The sequence below is a fragment of the Palaemon carinicauda genome, chromosome 7 (genome assembly GCF_036898095.1).
Source record: "Palaemon carinicauda isolate YSFRI2023 chromosome 7, ASM3689809v2, whole genome shotgun sequence".
NCBI lineage: Eukaryota > Metazoa > Arthropoda > Malacostraca > Decapoda > Palaemonidae > Palaemon > Palaemon carinicauda.
Genome location: NC_090731.1, coordinates 120,140,297 through 120,162,313, shown reverse-complemented (window position 1 = coordinate 120,162,313; position 22,017 = coordinate 120,140,297). Strand labels below are relative to the sequence as shown.

Below are 22,017 nucleotides of genomic sequence, written 5' to 3'. Positions count from 1 at the left end.
AGTCAAGAAATTAAGCAAGCCATACAACCAAGCTCCTCTCCTTACAGTCCTCGATATCGATGGACGAGGCAGGGCCTGAATCAACAAGCAAGGCCGCAGAAGACTCCTCAGGGTCACGAAGATCTACGCTGAGCAAGGTCAACAGATCTACCTCCAAGGAGAAAGAACATTGCCTTTCAGCACCCAACTGAAGGAGCTGTAACAGAGCATTATTCGAAGGAGGGACAGACAATCCCAGGGACGGCCACACCTGAAAAATATCAGAAAAGATCATGGACTCCCCTGGAGGAGAGGCAGGGCCGCTTCACTAGGGGAAGCAGCACCATCTCTCGAGAACCAAGGTTATCCAGGGGTTAATTGTCCTGTGCTACTATTCGACGGTTCTTCCGGCTGAACAGAAGCTTCGGAGGAAGGTCGAGAGGCGGAAGCAGCTTTGAATTTCTTCAACTTTGAGGAAGACCTCCAAAGCGACGAATCCCTTTTAGCCTTCTTCTGCCATCTGTGCCCAAACCTTTCCCACTGGGAGGCAGACCACTCCCAGCATTCATCACAAGTGCTATTATTAACACTCCGTTGACCTCTACAGGAGGGACATAAATGGTGAAGATCCATGTCTACCAAGGACATTAAAGTCCAGCAAGAGCAGCCCTCAGGTCCTAGGCAGGTCTGCATATTGATGGGAGAAGTCCCACACACATAATGCAAAGAAAAATAAAAAAAGATTAATACTGGCTGTCAAAATGGGGTTGAAGGGAAGAGCAGTAACGACCGTTCTCCAGCCAAACCAAAAGCAAAGTGAGGCTCACAGCCCAAGTGTGTGAGTGAGGGGGTTAGCTACTACACCCCTCCCCAACTAACTAGCAGGCGGGTAGTAACCCTCATTAAAAATTTAAAGGCTCGTCTTTCAACTTCGCCGAAAGTAATACCCCTATAAATAGTGTTTGTATCTAGTGACGGAACAAAAGTGTTATCCATAATAGTTCATAAAGAATAAAAGTAATTACTTAATAACCAAATAAAACATCTAATTAACTAGACAGCTATTGAATATATTGATCCTCAAGTCTTAACATATTTCATTATTTAAGTAAATAGAATAGCCTGTTATGCATACTGTACACAGCAAAGTCTCTGACAAATAGAGAAAACTCTTAAAAAATGTATATACAGTATAGCATATAAATAACCAATATGTAATTCCCAGCAAAGGACTCAAATAGTAACAGAAGAATTAACTGATTAAAGGCTACTCAAAAGTAATTCACTTCAGTACAGGACGTGTAAATGATGCATGGTACAGATAATTGCAAACTGAAACCAAATTTAACTGTTTTGTCAAGATTTTAGGTTATCATAAATGTTGGAAGATATTTTCTGATTTATTTGCAGAGGTTATCCTCAGATCTTCCCTACAATTAAATTTTAAAACATAATTTTGGTTGATCCTGTGACAGTTGCAAGTGCTAAGAAAAGTTTCAGCTAAGTGAAAATTGTTAAAAATTATATTTTAGACAGTGTCAAAATCAAGCTTCTTGCTCTTGAATTAATTTCAGTGGAACACACAACTGTAAAGTCTCCAGATTATGATGATTAAAGTTTGCCATGGTAGTTAAGATTGTCCCCATTCATGTGTGAGACACGGGCTCTTACGTCGGCATCCCATTTTAAGTTGGCCAGTAGGAAAAGTATGGTAAAAATTCATATGAAAATTTTTGTATGATTAGGTAAGTATCATGAATTGCAATTTGATTAAAAAAAACAGAATTTTTCCAATTTTGCACGTATAATTTTATAACACAGATAAACCATTAAACATAAGGAAATAACACCATGATAGTCAGAAAGCAAAACTGTTTATGATTGCCAAAATTTAACAGCATTTTACTACTAATCTGAAAGGTCATTTCACAAGGTGGAATGGACTAAGGTTTAGCTTTAAACCCGTTTAGAACTCCTTTATCATATCATATACCCAAAAACTAACATTATGATACAGTACTTGTCATTTCTATTAGACTTTACATACAAAAGAAAATCTATAAATATGTAAAAATATAGAAGAATTTTATAACAAATCTTAATAAATTCTTCATTTTAAGTTCATGCAATTTTCAATCATTACATATGGGCACATCCAAGTTAACTGCACAAATGAGAACAATACTGTATTACAAAAGAAAGATAAAATTATATTTCCTAGTGTGAGAACAGTGTAATTAATCTCACAAATAAAAGAAAAAAATACTGAATTTCCTCTCAGGGTAATTTGTAAACAAAACTTACTAAATCTATTAGAATTGATACAATAAAATTGCATGAAATGTTTGCCGGCCACATCAACATGAGAAATTTCACTACAGTTGAAGTTTGTTTTAAATAATAAAATTATAAATAAACACTTTTTTCAGTTCAACATGATAGTCGAAAAGGTATTCAGTAAACTAATTCTTAAAATACTACTACAATTAAACATAAATGACAGTTTTGTTAGGAATTAAAAGCTTTGATAGACGACCGAAATACAGCTAAAAAGTCCATAGGCGTTACTTTTTTATCACTTCTTTCATGATCCTCAGCACTATCGAACAACACATGTCTTTCTTCATGAACAATTTTACTGCTACTTATGTTCTTACTAGATTCGTTGAGAATGACTTTATTCCCATCATTTTCTTCTTTTAAATCTCCATCAGCTGTTTTAGATGATGTCAACAAAATTTTCTGTTGCCTTTCTTCAATTTTTGCTTCATCAGGGTCAATATGTTTCTCATCATGTGTGTTAAATTTTATATTGTCCACTTTACCTTCTTGTTCTAAACATTCTTCTTCTTTTACCCTTTTTCCCACTTCTTTGTGTTTTAGAGTGTGCTTTTGAAGAGCATAACTATACGCAAAATGTTCATCACACATCTTACATGCATATGGTTTATCCCCAGTATGAGTTCGCATGTGAATTTTTAAGGTACTTGACTGCGTGAAACTCTTGTAACAGACATCACATTTAAAAGGTCTTTCTCCATTATGTCTCATCATATGTACTTTCAAAGTATTCTTCAAGGCAAAAGAATGTCCACAAAGTTCACAATGGTGTGATTTAGATCTCTCTTTGGGAGAGACTTCATCATCATGTTCTGAATCTTCACTATTACAAACAGCATCTGATGTCTTGTCATTTCTATGAGTCTTAACATGATTCTTTAGAGCAGAGGATTGAGTAAAGCTTTTACTACACAGCTTACAATTAAAAGGTCTTTCCTTGGTGTGAGTCCGCATATGTGACAACAAAGCAGCCTTCATAACAAATTTCTCATTACAAAGATTACAAGAATGCGGTTTCTTTCCTAAATGCAATTTCTGGTGCGTTTTTAAGCTACTAGGCTGCGTGAAAGTTTTACCACAAGCATCACATTGGTACGGTCGTTCATTTGTGTGAGTTCTCTTATGGAAACGTAAAGTACTGATACGACGGAATCTTTGACCACATTCTTCACACTGGAAAGGCTTCTCATCACTATGTATTACAGCATGTGACCTTAAATTTGACTGACAAGCAAAACCTTTACCACACTCTTCACAAGTATACAATTTCAATTTTGTATGTGATAACATGTGCCTATTTAAAGCTCTAGGATAAGGAAATGTGTTCCCACAGATTTCACACAAAAATGGTCTTTTATTCCTGTGAACTGCTTTTACATGATCCCTCTTTTCATTAACCTTTGTAAAATCTTCACCACAATACGGGCAAACGTGTTCCCCTTCTAAATAACACCTTCGCTTGTGATTAATATAGGTTTTTCTGAAAAAGAATGATTCCTCACAAGCCTTACAAGTGAACGATACACTCACTGAATCACACCCATCTTCAACGAAGGAAGATGAAGATTCGATAACATCTTTAGTGTCTTCATCAAAAGAGAGAGCACCTACATTACCTTCAGCAGAATCACTCTCATTTATTTCAATGTTGCTGCTTTCCTCACTCCCCTGATTTCTAGTTTCATTTGCAAAGATAAAATGCTGATTTTTTTTTTCTTTATTGACATGTGGCCTTGAATCTTGATCCATGTTGTGAAAGGTTATTGATACACAGAGGTAACAACTACTTATCAAGAACACAAAAAATTATTAATACTGTTATGTAAATAAAGGCATACATTGGTAACCAAGATTAATATCTGGAGATACTTAACAAGCTTCAAATAATGGACAACGATTTCCTATGAAGAAACTAGATAAATATTGTATAATTGATAAATGCTACAATTAAATTCTTATCTTGATAACCTATAAAGGTTAAGATTAATTTAAGCAAACATTCAGTTCATACAACTGCATAAAGTATGAAGAGATTACTTAGAAGATACTAATAACTACTATAAATGAAAAAAGAAAACAACCTTAGACATTCTGTTCTAGATTAATTCTTTAATATGGCCTCTTCTGAAACTGTGAATAAGGAAGGTCTTTTGTCATATTGTTCCACAGCGGATTTTGACAACATATATCCATCTATTGAAATCTGCAAAAAAATAAGAATTTTCACAAATACAAATACATTCACAGCAATCTTTGTAAAATATCACAAACTTTAAAAGTAATTTGCATTTTTCTAGCTATACAAACCTGAGTCCTTTAGTATGGTAGATTCTGTCAACAACTGGTAATGGTCAATGAAGAGTTATTGAGGTTTTAACAAATGCCACCCAGTGTCACTGGAGGCCAGTCTCCCAGTGCACTGCACTTCCATTCAGATTCTGCCTAGGTGGATGCGAAGAACCTCTACCATCCATGGCTATGCCCCATGGAACTGCCAACTGCACTGCCCCATAGAACTGCCACCTCGTCCACCGACTCAACAGACATCCCACGACAGGTGGTGGCATAGGGGGATCACCACTCCTAGCGAGGTCCTCGTTAACCACGCCCTCGTTTGGCTTAGTGCCCATCAGCGAAAGGGTTGGTATACCTCTGTATATCTTTTGAACTGAAAAGAGTTGTTGTGCCTCTCTTTCATAGATGGCTGCCATTTGGGCAATGGCTTGCGCTTAGGCGGCACCGCAGGCGGTTGTAGCTGCTTAAAGGTTGGGGCCCTCCAGAAAAGAGGCTTGGCCGGCTGGCTTCATCTCAATTCTTCACTGCTGCATCCACTTCGTCCGGGTGAAAGAGAGAGGCACGTTGCGTCATGGACGTGTTTCTTAACGACATCACATCTCTAGAGACCACGTGTCTAACGAATTGGTTGACCACTGCACCCCTATGCTTTTGTATGCAGTTGTTCCACAGAAAAGCAGCCTGATGAACTAACAACTCCATCAACTTTGTGCCCGTAAAGTCAAGTTCCTCATACCGTTTACATACCTCAGAATCTGCCAAATTCTGGCAAACCACAAAATGATATTTTGATTTTAAAATAAATTTTTGAATATACTTACCCGGTGAATATATAATAGCTGACGTCTCCGACGGCTCGACAGATTCCAAAAACTCGCGAGCGATCGCCATGAAGGTTGCGGGTGTCCCCACCAGCGCCGACTATCAGCCAGATACCGCATATACTTGTAAACAGCCCCAGTTCTTCTCAGTCCCCTAGGTCTCTATCGGGGAGGAAGGGAGGGCCTTTAATTTATATATTCACCGGGTAAGTATATTCAAAAATTTATTTTATAATCAAAATATAATTTTTAAATATCAAACTTAGCCGGTGAATATATAATAGCTGATTCACACCCATAGTGGTGGGTAGAGACCAGTATTAATACAATTACGGCGTATATGCTTAGAGTTTTTGACAATTATATCATAACAAAACCCAAATAAATATAGGTACCTGGTAAGGAAGCTGACTCTGACGATTACTCTGCCTTGTTAGTCCGCTTTCCTCACGAAGCCCAGCCATCCTCTCAGGATGCTCAAAGACTCCCAGGAGCTGTTATATCCAGGGCGACAACCCATACAACAGGACCTCATCAAAACCCTTAATCTGGGCGCTCTCAAGAAATGACATTTGACCACCCGCCAAATCAAAAAGGATGCGAAAGGCTTCTTAGCCTTCCGTACAACCCAAAACAAGATTAAAAACATTTCAAGAGAAGATTAAAAGGATATTGGAATTAAGGGAATGTAGTGGTAGAACCCTCACCCACTACTGCACTCGCTGCAACGAATGGACCCAGTGTGTAGCAGTCCTCATAAAGAGTCTGGACGTCTTTTAAGTAAAATGAAGCGAACACCGACTTGCTCCTCCAAAAGGTCGCGTCCATAATACTTCGTAGAGATCTGTTTTGCTTAAAGGCCACGGAAGTTGCTATAGCTCTTACTTCGTGCGTCTTGACCTTAAGCAAGCAACGGTCTTTTTCACTCAAGTGAGAATGAGCCTCTTGGATTAAAAATCTAATAAAATACGATAAAGCATTTTTAGACATAGGCAATGATGGCTTCTTAACTGAGCACCACAAGGCCTCAGCTCCACCTCATAAGGATTTGGTACGAGCTAAATAAAACTTAAGAGCTCTAACTGGACACAGTACTCTTTCAAGCTCATTGCCTACGATCTCTGACAGGCAAGGTATATCAAACGACTTAGGCCAAGGACGAGAAGGCAGTTCATTTTTGGCCAAGAAACCAAGCTGAAGTGAACATGTGGCTTTATCTGTAGAAAAGCCGATGTTTTTACTGAAGGCATGGATCTCACTGACCCTTTTAGCCGAAGCCAAGCACACTAAGAAAAGCGTCTTGAGGGTGAGATCCTTCAGGGAGGCTGAATGTAATGGCTCAAACCTGTCGGACATTAGGAACCTTAGGACCACGTCTAAGTTCCATCCAGGAGTTGCCATACGACGCTTCTTAGAGGTCTCGAAGGACTTAAGGAGATCTTGGAGATCTTTATTATTGGACAGATCTAAGCCTCTATGACTGAACACAGAAGCCAACATGCTCCTGTAGCCCTTAATAGTGGGAGCAGAGAGGGAGCGAACATTTCTCAGATGCAGGAGAAAGTCTGCAATTTGGGCTACAGAGGTACTGGAAGAGGAAATGGATGATGACTTGCACCAGTCTCTAAAGACTTCCCACTTCGACTGGTAGACCTTGATGGTAGATGCTCTCCTAGCTCTCGCAATCGCTCTGGCTGCCTCCTTCGAAAATCCTCGAGCTCTTGAGAGTCTTTCGATAGTCTGAAGGCAGTCAGACGAAGCGCGGGGAGGCTTTGATGAAGACTCCTTACGTGGGGCTGCCGTAAGAGATCCATCCTTAAAGGTAGACTCCTTGGAACGTCTACCAGCCATTGAAGTACCTCTGTGAACCACTCTCTCGCGGGCCAGAGTAGAGCAACCAATGTCAACCTGGTCCCTTCGTGAGAGGTGAACTTCTGCAGCACCTTGTTTAGGATCTTGAAAGGTGGAAAGGCATAAACGTCCAGGTGAGACCAGTCCAGCAGGAAAGCGTCTATGTGGGCTGCCTCTGGATCTGGAACTGGAAAGCAGTAAGTCGAGAGCCTCTTTGTCAGAGAAGTCGCAAAAAGATCTATGGTGGGTTGACCCCATGTCATCCATAGCTTCTCGCACACAGTCTTATGCAACGTCCACTCCATGGAGATGACTTGTCCTCTTCTGCTGAGGCCGTCCGCCAAGACATTCATTTTCCTTGCACAAATCTCGCCAAAGGAGAGATGTTACTTGCCTTAAATGGAGTTCCTTCTGATCCGTGGATCAAAGACCCGAGCATTCCAGACTGTCCAGTGGAGCTCCCTAACCCAAATCCGATGCATCTGAAAACAACACATGGTTTGGGTTCTTGATCGCAAGAGAAAGACCTTCTCAAAGTCTGATGTTGCTGTCCCACCAAGTCAGACATGTCTAGAATGAGTTGGAGATTGGGAAAGAGATACTCTCTAAGCCCTTCTCCTTGTTCCAATGGTTTAGGTGAAATTGGAGAGGGCATAGGTTGAGTCTCCCCAGAGAGATAAACTACTCCAGCGATGAAAGAGTTCCCACGAGGCTAGATCAAACTCTTACAGAGCAACTGTTTTTCTCTTGCAAGTGAAGGACTTTTAACAGAGCTTGTTCCATTCTTGCGGGAGACGAAAAGGCCCGAAAAATCAGACACTGTATCTCCATTCCAAAATAAAGAATAGTCTGGGATGGGGTACTGTAAGTTACGACTTCTCTACGTTCACTATGAGACCTAGCTCCTTGGTTAGGTCTAATGTCCATTAGAGGCTCTCCAGATATAATGACGACGCCCTGATTAGCCAGTCGTCAAAATAAAGGGAGGCTCTGAATCCTCAAAAAATGTAGAAAGCTTGCTACATTTTGCAAGGGCCTTGTAAAAACAAGAGGAGCAGGAATGAGGTCGAAGTACAGTGCTCGACATTGGTACATTACTTTCCACAAACCTCAGATGTTGTTGAAAATTTGGATGAATCGGGATGTGGAAGTATGCATCCTGAAGGTCGAGAGAGACCATCCAGTCGCCTTCCCTTAATGCTGCCAAGACAGATTTGGTAGTCTTCATCGTGAAGTTTGTCTTGACAATGAACACATTGAGCACACTTACATCTTAAGTACTCCTGCAGTGAACGTGGCTGCCAGATCATTGGAGCCATCCCTGATAGCCTTGTTCCTGCAGAGAACGTGGCTGTCAGATCATTGGAGCCATCCCTGATAGCCTTGTTTATGCATGACATAATTGTACAGCAAAACTTCAAACGCTCGAAAAACTCCTAACAGGAGATGGTCTAGCTCTGAAGCCGACCATAAAATCTTGGAGCGTCTCATGGCCAGGCGACGGGGAGAGTCTATGAGGCTTGAGAAGTCTCCCTGGGCAGAGGCAGGAACTCCCAAGCCGAGAACTTCTCCCGTGTCATACCAGACGCTCGCTCTATAAGCCAGTTTAAAAGGAGGGAAAGCAAAGGCTGTCTCCCCCAAACTCCTCCTGGTGATCAACCAGTCGCCTAGCAAACGTAAAGCTCTCTTAGAAGAGCGAGAGAGCACTAGCTTAGAAAACAACGGCTTCGAAGTAGCTAGGCCTAGTGTAAACTCTGACGAAGGCGAACGAGGAGCAGCAGTTACAAAATGGTCCGGACAAAGATCCTTAAAAATCAGCATGATTTTTTTAAAGTCCATAGAGGGCTGAGCAGCTTTAGGCTCCTCTCCGTCTGACAAAGTCCCCAAAGGAATATCAGTAGGAGGGGGATCAGCAACTTCCTCATCTGAAGGAACCTCGTCCGACAATTGCCGAGTCTCATGAAAAGGAGAGACCTGCCGCGGTGGCAATGCTTGACAGGCAAAGTCCACACGCAAAGGAGCAGCAGTAGCAGTCAAGGAAGCGACGTCATGTCGCTGCTGAAAGGACTGACCAGCAACAACAACAGGAGTTGATGGACGCTCGACGTCAAGTCGAGACTGCCTTGACTGCCTAGACTGAGCAGTCAAAACAACCCTTGACTGCGGTGCTTGACGCTTAACGTCAAAACAAGGCAACTGAGCTGGTTGGCGAACGTCCTGAACGTCAACACGAGACTGCGGCAGCGGCTGAACGTCAACACGAGGCTGCGGCAGCGGCTGAAAGTCAACACGGGACTGCAGCGAGTGAGGATCCAAGTCACGTGACTGACGTGACAAACTACCGACATCACGTTTCATAACGTCAAAAGGACGAGTAAATGCTCGTTTGGGCGGCTGACGGCCAGAGTCTCGTTTAGCGTAACGGCGACTCGAAAGCGAAGGTTCATCGTGAACCTGCTCAACGTCATACTTCTCCATAAGGGAGGCAAGCTTATTCTGCATGTCCTGCAGGACAACCCATTTAGGATCAACGGGAGTCGGAACGGGCCGAGACGACGGTAACGTCTGTGTTGGCAAAACATTGCCTTTACCGCGACCCTCGGACCCCGTGTTACGCTTGCGTTTAATAGGCGAACCGTCTTCCGACGACTGCAAAGGGTCAGAGCTGTCCCCATGGCTACAGCCAGGACGCTGGACCTGTCCTGAAGGGACTGACTTTCGCTTAAAGGGTCTAGAAACCTTGCGCCAAGGTTTCTTTTGCGAAAAGTCTTCGGATGACGAGGAGAATCTTCGTCTCTCCTGTCTTATGGCAAGGACATGCTTGTCGAGCAACGTCTGATACCTTTGAGGGAACGTCTGTTCGTTGGTTTACACTCCTCACTCCCTTAGGTCCTACGACATTCCTTCTCCTTGGTGCATGGGAGCCTGAAAGAGGTCTCGGACTAGGCAAGTGACAAGCACGAACAAACGAACCCTCCGCAACACAGCACATGTTTTCTAGCACTCACTTCACTGATATCGTATTTTTCAAGAATTTCACATTAGGCATGAATAAAACTGATATCTACCTGAAGCACGCAATTCTCCCTTACATCAAAAGGTTATAATTGCGAAATGAGTCGTATAATGTAAGCACATTAGTACAAAATGAAACACACATGCAAAAATCAAAAAAACATATACATATATATCGAATAAAACGGAAATATATAAAGTTAAAAAGGATCAGTGACTGGGGAGGAGACTAAACACTAGTTCATTAAAAACTACGTTTTCAATCTCTCACCGTACAGTGCCTTGGGACGAGAATAAAAACTAAAAACGTTTTATCCTTTCTCCCCGTACAGAGACTTGGGACGAGAGTAAAAAACTGAATCGAGAACAACGTTACTCGCTCCCAAACTCCTTACTTGGGACGAGAATAAAGATCGGATCGTTCTCTCTTTCTCTCTCTCTCTCTCTTGTCACACACAAGAGAATTGCCCACTCACCCTTCGTCAATAAACAGGTTATTTGACCAAAGGAAAAAACTGAAAGGACTAAGAAATTGAAAATTAACAAGTTCCTTTAAATTAGTATTAAAAACACTTCAGTTTGAAAGAAGAATGAACAAAACGTCAAAATCGATTTACTCTTTCTGCAAAGTGAAACCGTGATTCTCTCTTTCTCTATCGTAACGATAGAGCGCAAACTGCGTAGCATAAATAAACCAAACGTTAGTTCATCTTTGAAAAAACAGCACGAAGACTATTCAAAGAATATCTTTCTTAAAATATTTTCTAAAAAATATTCATTTCATAACTCTTACAGAGCAAATGATTTAAACTTAACGAAAATAAAAGTTGAATGGGCTCAACGTTGTTTAACTTCGGTTTCCATTAGGACCGCCTACATCTCGGACTAGGGGAGGAATAGGTAAAGGCCGCATATAAACAAAACATAAAATTTATCTTGATGTTTAGTATAAATGGAAAGCTAATCGAAGAGGCCTAATAAAGGCAGGTGAGATATAAAATATATAGAGGCAAATCTATAATTATCAACAATAATTTATAACGTGATAAAATAATTACTAAAAGCCTAAAAACACACTTCCGTACACTGAGGGAAGGGTCGGCCATCTTTACTCTATGGAAAAACCAGAGATAAAAAAGCAAGGGCAAAACACTTTTACTCTCCTTTCAAAAGCATTTCTTTTGAAGATAGTATTGAATAATCCAACACGGCGAAAGCAATAAAACCAAAACCAAGTACTTCACCAATTCGGTAGAAAACTCGAGGTCATAAAGCGAGTGGAATCGACTTGTCGATGAAACCGACAGAGAAGAACTGGAGCTGTTTACAAGTATATGCGGTATCTGGCCGATAGTCGGCGCTGGTGGGCACACCCGCAACCTTCATGGCGATCGCTCGCGAGTTTTTGGAATCTGTCGAGCCGTCGGAGACGTCAGCTATTATATATTCACCGGCTAAGTTTAATATCTAAAAATAGTGTGTACCAGACCAGTGGTCTAACCATGAGGAGGCCTTTAGAACTAACATTGCAGCTGCCTCCATATTCATGACCTCTGAGGCCAAAAACAGTGTCGCTACTTCAGGGTACGTACTGTATAAGGTAATTGGAGAAGGATGAGCTCCCTCTGTCACATAATACTTCCTCTGCTTAGAAAAGACAGGAAGGATTACTTTAGAGGAATAAACTGCTTGCAGAGTCTTTCATTACCGAAAACTGTGCCTCCATTTTTGGGATAGTTGTAAATGGAGGTGGTGCTTCGAGGTGTGAGCCTTCTGAAACAAGGAGTCTATTGAAGTCTGCCTTCCTGAGTAGGGAGCTTTTGGTGCATGACCCAGGTTATTGATTTTCCCGATAAGTCCCAAAACTCTGAGGAAAGAGGACTCCTCCCCAGGCTCGTTAGATGTCGGTTCTAAGGACCTTATGTCAGCAACCCCAGGGGAATCAACGACGTGGAAGGGCTCGGCAGATTCGAGAAAGGCGAAAAAGGGACAGATGTTTGCCTGATGAAATTACTTGCTGCTTTGCTTTCCTCTCATAGATGATCTCAAGAGGTGTTATCTTCTAAATACCTCCTCTTAGCGTGGACAATTCTTTAAGGAGGTGTCGGCTTCTTTGGGAGAAGGAGTGCCACATCGAGCAGCACGCATTCCTAAGCATCTCGCTGTTTGGGTTGAAGGTTGCACGCCTGTGGTTGAGGGTCACGTTCCCTTGTTTAAGAATGCTGCGCGCATGGATGACATGGCTCTTAGTCACACTGTGCTTGGTCTCCTGAGCCTGTAGGCTTAATACTCTCAACTGAAGCCTCACTTCTAAGATTCCCATTTTCTTTTTTGACAGCACTCATTGTCCTAACAGTTTCGAAAGAGTTGTGACAAGAGATCTCGGGAGAGATACAGGAGCACTTTTTGACAATTTCGTTGAAACTGGACACTCAAACTGGCTATAACCTGAGAAACTGCTTCCTTCGCTCCCAGAGGAGTAAGCAGAGCCCTCGGAGATAAAGTATTTGTCATAGGAATCAATGCTCATGGGCAGCAAAGAGGGCAATGGTGCAACAGAGCACTTCAATGGTGCCACATGGCAGTTCTGATCCGATTTACGGAGAGCTTCGGCCAGAGCTAGCTCAATGGCTGGGTTATTCAAAACTGTCAATCGTAGATCACCATGAAGCGTAGGTCTCCCTTCTCCAGGGAGGGTAAGGGAGTCAATCACCTAGGGAGAATGTCCTTTTGATCAAAGATTGCCGATCTTTTTTGGTTTCCCATTCGAAGAAGATCCGGAGGAGCGAGATTCGGTAATCGGAATGCTAGATGTCACTGACAAAGATGAAGGAGAATGATCAGGCTTGGCTTTCTTCTTCATCCTACAATGAAATCCCACCCACTGAGAGGACAACAAGGGAAATCCGAAGTACAGTGATGCCCTCTGCAAGTCAGACACAAAGTGAGAATCAACCTCAACCTCATTTGTGAAGGTTCTATGATGACGATCAAGCAGTCCTGGACATGATATCATCTTACCAGATTCACTCTCACTCATACTGTAATGAAAAAAAGGAGAATATTAAAAAGCACTACACAAAACTTCAGGCCATTGGAGGGTGAAGAGAACACGTCTGTTCAATACTACAGCCAGAATCTGAATGGAGGCACAGCTTGCTGGCACACCTAGGCCTCCAATGATACCGAGTGGCAGTTACCAGAACTTCTATAATTCTTCATTGGCCGTTACCATCTGTCTCCAGAATCTACCCTACTAAAGGACGAGTGTTTGTATTTAAGTATGAACGAACAATTCTAATAATTAAATTTATTATTTTGATATTTACCAAAGTGTCACATAGTTAATACCTGTAATTAGAATGAAAGAGCTTCTCAACCTTGAAATTCAAATCAAATCTTTTCTCTCTAAAGCCATACATTATATTCCTCCCGTACAAGGAACCAAGAAGTCGAGAAGCATACTCATACCTCCGGGTATAATCTGTACCTGGTCAACATGAAATAATCAAGTCATTCAAGACTTTTCATCATCATCATCATCTCCTAAGCTTACTGAAACAATGGGCCAAGGTTAGATTTTGCCAGTTGTCTCATTCTTGAGATTTTAAATCAATACTTCTCCATTCATCTACTTCACGCCTCATAGCCCTCAGCCATGTAGGTCTGGGTCTTTCAACTCTATTAGTGCCTTGTGGAACCCAGTTGAAAGTTTGGTGGACTAATCTCTCTGAAGAGCATGCTGAAACCATCTCCATCTACCCCTCACCTTGATCTCATCTACATATGCGCTAGAGTAATCTGTCTCATAGTTATATTTCTAATACTTTCCAGCTATTTAACTCCAAATATTCTTCTGAGGGCTTAGTTCTCAAATCTACAAAATCTGTTGGAAATCATTTCATTGTCATACCACGCCTCATGTCCATAATGTGACACTGATCTTACTAAACTGATTTACTGTACAGTATAGCCTAATTTTTATATATAATTTCAGTCTATTCCAAATTTTACTTAATATTTCATTAAACTCCAATTCTGAAGACCCTGTATTAGAGATCCTAAATATGACAAATTCGTAGATAATTTGTATTTTTCCTAACTATACAAACCTTAGCTATTTATCAGGGGTTATACTTTTGGTGAAGCTGAAATGACGAGCCATTAAAATTTAGCGAGGGTAAACTACCCACACCCCGCTAACTGGGGGGCAAGGGAGGGGTAGCTTGCTACCACTCCCATTCACACACCTGTGATTTAGCTCACCTTGCTTGGAGGTAAGACTTCAAGGGGGATAGGGCTGGCGGGCAAGCTTGTATAAATAGCTAAGGTTTGTATAGTTAGGAAAAATGTTATTTTGATAATAAAATAAATTTTTGAATATACTTACCCGGTGATTATATAGCTGCAACTCTGTTGCCCGACAGACAACTCTACGGTAAAAACTCGCCAGCGATCGCTACACAGGTTGCGGGTGTGCCCAACAGCGCCATCTGTCGTCCAGATACCCAGTACTCAATGTAAACAAAGACTCAATTTTCTCCTCGTCCCACTGCGTCTCTATTGGGGAGGAAGGGAGGGTCCTTTAATTTATAATCACCGGGTAAGTATATTCAAAAATTTATTTTATTATCAAAATAACATTTTTCAATATTTAACTTAGCCGGTGATTATATAGCTGATTCACACCCAGAGGGGTGGGTAGAGACCAGCAATATATGTTTACACTTTTATGAGCTAAGAGTTTCATTTTAGAAGTTATCAAAATAACAAAAACAAAATAAATAGGTACCTGGTAAGGAAGTCGACTTGAACAATTACTCTGCCTTTTAAGTACGTCTTCCTTACGGAGCCTCGCGATCCTCTTAGGATGCTGATCGACCCCTAGGATCTGAAGTATCAAGGGTTGCAACCCATACAACAGGACCTCATCAACACCCCTAATCTAGGCGCTCTCAAGAAATGACTTTGACCACCCGCCAAATCAACCAGGATGCGAAAGGCTTCTTAGCCTTCCGGACAACCCAAAAAACAACAATAAAAACATTTCAAGAGAAAGATTAAAAGGGTATGGAATTAGGGAATTGTAGTGGTTGAGCCCTCACCCACTACTGCACTCGCTGCTACGAATGGTCCCAGAGTGTAGCAGTTCTTGTAAAGAGACTGGACATCTTTCAAGTAAAATGACGCGAACACTGACTTGCTTCTCCAATAGGTTGCGTCCATTATACTTTGCAGAGATATATTTTGCTTAAAGGCCACGGAAGTTGTTACAGCTCTAACTTCGTGCGTCTTCACCTTAAGCAAAGTTCGGTCTTCCTCACTCAGATGTGAATGAGCTTCTCGTATTAACAATCTGATAAAGTCTGACCAAGCATTCTTTGACAAAGGCAAGGATGGTTTCTTAACTGAACACCATAAAGCTTCAGATTGGCCTTGTAAAGGTTTAGTACGCTTTAAATAGAACTTAAGAGCTCTAACAGGGCATAAGACTCTTCCTAGTTCATTGCCTACGATCTCCGATAAGCTGGGGATATCGAAAGATTTAGGCCAAGGCCGAGAAGGCAGCTAATTTTTGGCTAGAAAACCAAGTTGTAGCGAACAAGTGGCTTTTTCTGACGAAAATCCTATGTTCTTGCTGAAGGCATGAATCTCACTGACTCTTTTAGCCGAGGCTAAGCATACCAGGAAAAGAGTCTTAAGAGTGAGATCTTTCAGGGAGGCTGATTGTAACGGCTCCAACCTGTCTGACATGAAGAATCTTAGTACCACGTCTAAATTCCATCCAGGGGTAGCCAAACGACGCTCCTTGGTGGTCTCAAAAGACTTAAGGAGGTCTTGCAGATCTTTATGTTTGGAAAGATCTAAGCCTCTATGCCGGAAGACCGATGCCAACATGCTTCTGTAGCCCTTGATAGTGGGAGCTGAAAGGGATCGTCCTTTTCTCAGGTATAAGAGAAAAACAGCTATTTGAGCTACAGAGGTACTGGTCGAGGATACAGAAACTGACTTGCACCAGTCTCGGAAGACTTCCCACTTCGATTGGTAGACTCTAATGGAAGAAGCTCTCCTTGCTCTAGCAATCGCACTGGCTGCTTCCTTCGAAAAGCCTCTAGCTCTCGAGAGTCTTTCGATAGTCTGAAGGCAGTCAGACGAAGAGCGTGGAGGCTTTGGAGTACCTTCTTTACGTGTGGCTGACGTAGAAGGTCTACCCTTAGAGGAAGACTACTGGGAACGTCTACTAACCATCGAAGTATCTCGGTGAACCATTCTCTCGCGGGCAAGAGGGAAGCAACTAACGTCAACCTTGTCCCTTCGTGAGAGGCGAACTTCTGCAGTACCTTGTTGACAATCTTGAACGGTGGGAATGCGTAGAGATCCAGATGTGACCAATCTAGGAGGAAAGCATCTATATGCATTGCTGCTGGGTCCGGGACTGGAGAGCAATAGATTGGAAGCCTCTTGGTCAGCGAGGTTGCAAAGAGATCTATGGATGGTTTTACCCCAAGTGGCCCAAAGTCTCTTGCACACATCCTTGTGGAGGGTCCATTCGGTTGGAATTACTTGCCCTTTCCGACTGAGACAATCTGCTATGACGTTCAAGTCGCCTTGGATGAGCCTCGTTACTAGGGAGATGTCTTGACCTTTTGACCAGATGAGCAGGTCCCTTGCGATCTCGTACAACGTCAGTGAGTGGGTACCTCCTTGTTTGGAGATGTACGCCAAGGCCGTGGTGATGTCCGAGTTAACTTCCACCACTTTGCCTCGAAGGAGAGACTTGAAGCTTTACAAGGCCAGATGTACTGCCAACATCTCCTTGCAGTTGATATGCATGCTCCTCTGACTCGAGTTCCACAGTCCTGAGCATTCCCGACCGTCTAGTGTCGCGCCCCAGCCCACGTCCGATGCGTCCGAGAAGAGAACGTGGTTGGGAGTCTGAACAGCCAGGGGAAGACCCTCTCTTAGGTTGATATTGTCCTTCCACCAAGTCAGACAAGACTTTATCTTTTCGGAAACCGGGATCGAGACCGCTTCTAGCGTCTTGTCCTTTTTCCAGTGAAAAGCTAGATGGTATTGAAGAGGACGGAGGTGTAGTATTCCTAGTGACACAAATTGTTCCACGGATGACAGCGTCCCTACCAGACTCATCCACAGCCTGACTGAGCAGCGTTCCTTCTTCAGCATCTTCTGGATGGATAGCAGGGCTTGATCTATTCTGGGGGCTGATCGTCTTGTTGTTCAGCAACGTCCTCATCAGAGGGTTCCTCATCCGAAAACTGATGAGGAAACGGCAACGGAGTGGGCAACATCTGGCTCGCTGAGTCCGGTCGCACTGGTGGATGCGTGACGGAGCCGGACGCAACATCATGGAACTGCTGCACAGTCTGTGAACTGTCAACAACCATGGGTGCGCGAGGAAGCACAGCGTCAACCCGAGACTGTCTAGACCGTCTGGGTTGTGCAGTCAACACCCTACCGGGTTGCTGAGGTTGACGCACTGCGTCAAAACAAGTCACCTCTGCTGGTTGTTGAACGTCCTGAACGTCAACAACCACCTCCGAGCGTCGCTTAACGTCAACGTGCGGCTGGCAACCCACACTGGGTCGCATCGGTGGAGGAACCACCTCAACTGGCAGACGCGAGTAGGTTACCTCAGCGTCAACAGGGCGCACAACCGACCGGTTGGAAGGTTGTTGGCCAGAAGGTTCGGTAGCAACCTTCTCCGCATTAAAGTCCTCTATCAAGGACGCAAGCTTGGACTGCATGTCTTGCAGCAAAGCCCATTTAGGGTCTACGGGAGCAGGTGTGGCAACAGACGGGGTTAGCGACTGAGGCGGTACCGCTTACCATCCCTGAAAGCCTTGTTATGCATGACATAATTGTACAGCAAAACTTCAAAGGCTCGAAAACAGCTGTGAAGTTGACCTGTAAACAACTTGGAGCGTCTCCTGGCCAGGCGCCAGGGAGAGTCTACGAGAATTGAGAAGTCTATCTGGGCAGAGGCATGAACTCCCAAGCCGAGAACTTCTCTCGTGTCATATCAGACTCTCGCTCTATAAACCAGTTTAAAAGAAGGGAAAGCAAAGGCTGTATCCCCCAAACTCCTCCTGGTGAAAAACCAGTTGCCTAGCCAACGTAAAGCTCTCTAGGAGAGCGAGAGAGCACTAGCTTAAAAACAACGGCTTCGAAGTAGCTAGGCCTAGTGTAAGCTCTGACGTTAGGCGAACGAGGAGCAGCAGTTACAAAAAGATCCGGACAAAGATCCTTAAAAAAATCATCATGATTTAATTAAAGTCCATAGGAGGCTAAGCAGCTTTAGGCTCCTCTCCATCTGACAGAGTCCTCAAGGGAATATCAGTAGGAGGGGGAACAGCAACTTCCTCATCTACAGGAACCTTGTCCGATAAAAGCTGAGTCTCAAGCAAGGGAGAGACCTACCGTGGTGGCAATGCTTTACAAGCAGAGTCCACACTCACTGGTGCATTAGTAGCGGACCAGAACGCAACGTCATGTAACTGCTTGACAGTCTGTGAACTGTCAACAACTGAACTGTCAACCACAACAGGTGCGTGAGGACGCACAGCGTCCACTCGAGACTGCTTTGACTGCCTAGACTGAGCAGTCAAAACAACTCTAGAATGCGGAGGTTGACGCACAGCGTCAAAACAAGTCAACTCTGATTGTTAGTGAACGTCTTGAACGTCAACAGGAGCATCAGCAAGTGGCCTAACGTCCAAATGCGGCTGAAAAACCACACGAGACCGCATCGAGTGTGGTTCTAAACAACCTGACTGACGTGACTAAGCTACGCCAACGTCAACAGTAAGCACAAAGGAACGTTAGGTTGGCTGAAAGCCAGGATATCGATGAGATAAACGGCTAGACTCAACGGACTAATCGGCAGAATAGTCTTCCATAAGGGAGGCAAGCATATACTGCATGTCTTGCCATACAACCCATTAAGGATCAACGGAAATGGTTGTGGTAAGAGACGAGGGTAACGTCTGTGACCGCAACACTTTGCCAACAAAAAAAGACTCTCGGAGTCTGTGTTACGCTTTTGTTAGGCGGCGAGCAGTTATCCGATGACTGCATAGGGTCAGAGCTGTCCTAATGGTTGTAACCAGGATGCTGGACCTGTCCTGAAAGGACTGACTTTCGCTTAAGGGCTTCGAAACCTTGTGACAGGTTTCTTATGCGAAAAGCCTTCGGATGACGAGGAGAAACAACGTCTCTCTCGTCTTATGGTAGGGGAGATCTTGGTAAGATACACCCGATACCATAGAGGGAAAACGTCTGTTCGTTGATCAAGGCCTCTCGAACCCATAAGTCGTTTGACATTACTTCTCCCCTGGGCTTGGGAGCATGCAAGAGGTCCCGGACTAGGTGAACGACAGGCACGAACAGACGAACCCTCGGACGCAACACTGTAACACTTTGCGCATATCACTTTATCACTTCGATTTTCTGTTTTGCACTTATTTCACTGAAATCGAAACTTTTACTGATTTCTACCTGAAACACGCAATTCTACCCTTCATTAAAAGGTAGTAATTGCGAAATCAGTCGTATAATGCAAGCTCATTAATACCAGCAAAGAACAGAAAACATATTTTAAGATAAAAAAATCAGTGGCTGGGAAAGAGACTAAACACTAGTACATATAACTACGTTTTCAATCTCTCACCGCACATAGCCTGGGGACGAGAATAAAAAACTAAAAACGTTTTATCCTTCCTCCCCGTACAGCGACTAGGGACGAGAGTAACTCGAGAACAACGTTACCCGCTTGAACGGAACGTTTTCTCTCCTCTCTCTCCCTCCGTCTCTATCTCTCTCTCTCTTTCTCTCTTGATTTCGCACCTAAGAGAAGAGCCCAATTATATTTCGTCAAAAAAACATGTTATTTGACTAAAGGAAAAAACTGAAAGGTTTTTCAAATAAAAAGTTCCTTTAAAATAGAATTTAAAACATTTAAGCTAAGAAAGAATGAACAAAACGTCAGAATCGATTTACTCTTACTGCAAAGTGAAACCGTGATACACTCTCTCTCTATCGTAACGATAGAGCGCATGTTGAACGTCCTGAACGTCAACAACTGCGTAGCATAAATAAACTAAACGTTAGTTCATCTTTGAAAACAGTACGAAGACTATCAAAGAAATTCTTTCATAAAATATTACATTTAAAAAGTTTCAAATCCTTAGCTCTTTAAAAGCTAATTACGATATAAAGGGCTCAACGTTGATTAACTTCGGTTTCCAAGTTAGGACCGCCTACTCTCAGGAAAGGTCTATATAAACAAAACATTAAAATTATTTTTATATGTTTATAATAAATGGAAAGTTAATCGAAGAGGCCTAATAAAGGCGGAGAGATATAAAATATATAGAGGAAAATCTATAACGTGATAAGATAATTACTAAAAGCCTAAACACACTTCCGTCTAAGGGAAGGGTCGGCCATTTAAAAGTGAAAGAAAGTCCATACTCTCTTTGTCACCATAATTAAATCTATCCAAAACGAGTTCAAGATTTAAGATGAAGATAAAACACCTGCATAGCGAAAGCTCAAAACTAGAATAAAGTACTTCACCAATTAGTTGTGAAAAAACTCCAGTTTGGCAACAGCGAGTAAGTACGTCTTGTCGATAGCTTGACAGAGAGAAAATTGAGTCTTTGTTTACATTGAGTACTGGGTATCTGGACGACAGATGGCGCTGTTGGGCACACCCGCAACCTGTGTAGCGATCGCTGGCGAGTTTTTACCGTAGAGTTGTCTGTCGGGCAACAGAGTTGCAGCTATATAATCACCGGCTAAGTTAAATATTGAAAAATGATATTTTAATTATAAAATAAATTTTTGAATATACTTACCCGGTGAATATATAATAGCTGCTGCTCCAGCGGCTCGACAGAAAAACACACAAAAACTCGCGAGCGATCGCTATGAAGGTTGCGGGTGTGCCCACCAGCGCCAACTATCAGCCAGATACCACACATGCATGTAAACAAGCCTCAATTCTTCTCGTCCCGCTGCGTCTCTATTGGGGAGGAAGGGAGGGCCTTTAATTTATATATTCACCGGGTAAGTATATTCAAAAATTTATTTTATAATTAAAATATCATTTTTAAATATTTAACTTAGCCGGTGAATATATAATAACTGATTCACACCCAAGGCGGTGGGTAGAGACCAGAGTTAATTAAGTTTACAGCGTATATGCTTAGAGTTTTTGACAGTTATCAATATAACAAAACCCAAATATATAGGTACCTGGTATGGAAGTTGACTTAGACGATTACTCTGCCTTGTAAGTCTGTCTTCCTCACGAAGCCCAGCGATCCTCTTAGGATGCTGAAAGACTCCCAGGAGCTGAAGTATCAAGGGCTGCAACCCATACAAACAGGACCTCATCAAACCCCTAATCTGGGCGCTCTCAAGAAATGACTTTGACCACCCGCCAAATCAACCAGGATGCGAAAGGCTTCTTAGCCTTCCGTACAACCCAAAAAACAATATTAAAAACATTTCAAGAGACAGATTAAAAAAGGATATTGGAATTAGGGAAGTGTAGTGGTAGAACCCTCACCCACTACTGCACTCGCTGCAACGAATGGACCCAGTGTGTAGCAGTCCTTGTAAAGAGTCTGGACATCTTTTAAGTAAAATGACGCGAACACTGACTTGCTTCTCCAAAAAGTCGCGTCCATGA

At 42.7% G+C, this 22,017-nt stretch overlaps 1 protein-coding gene across 1 annotated transcript in view; it reads right to left on the bottom strand.

The window, feature by feature from the left end:
* Positions 1-1,482: 1,482 nt before the first annotated feature.
* Positions 1,483-22,017, bottom strand: part of LOC137644000 (oocyte zinc finger protein XlCOF6-like) — a 45,150-nt gene continuing 24,615 nt past the window's right edge. The window contains exon 2 of the mRNA XM_068376860.1: positions 1,483-4,522. Within this exon, the coding sequence (XP_068232961.1) occupies positions 2,488-4,068 (1,581 nt within the window). The 5' untranslated portion in view covers positions 4,069-4,522 and the 3' untranslated portion in view covers positions 1,483-2,487. The remainder of the gene's footprint in view (positions 4,523-22,017) is intronic.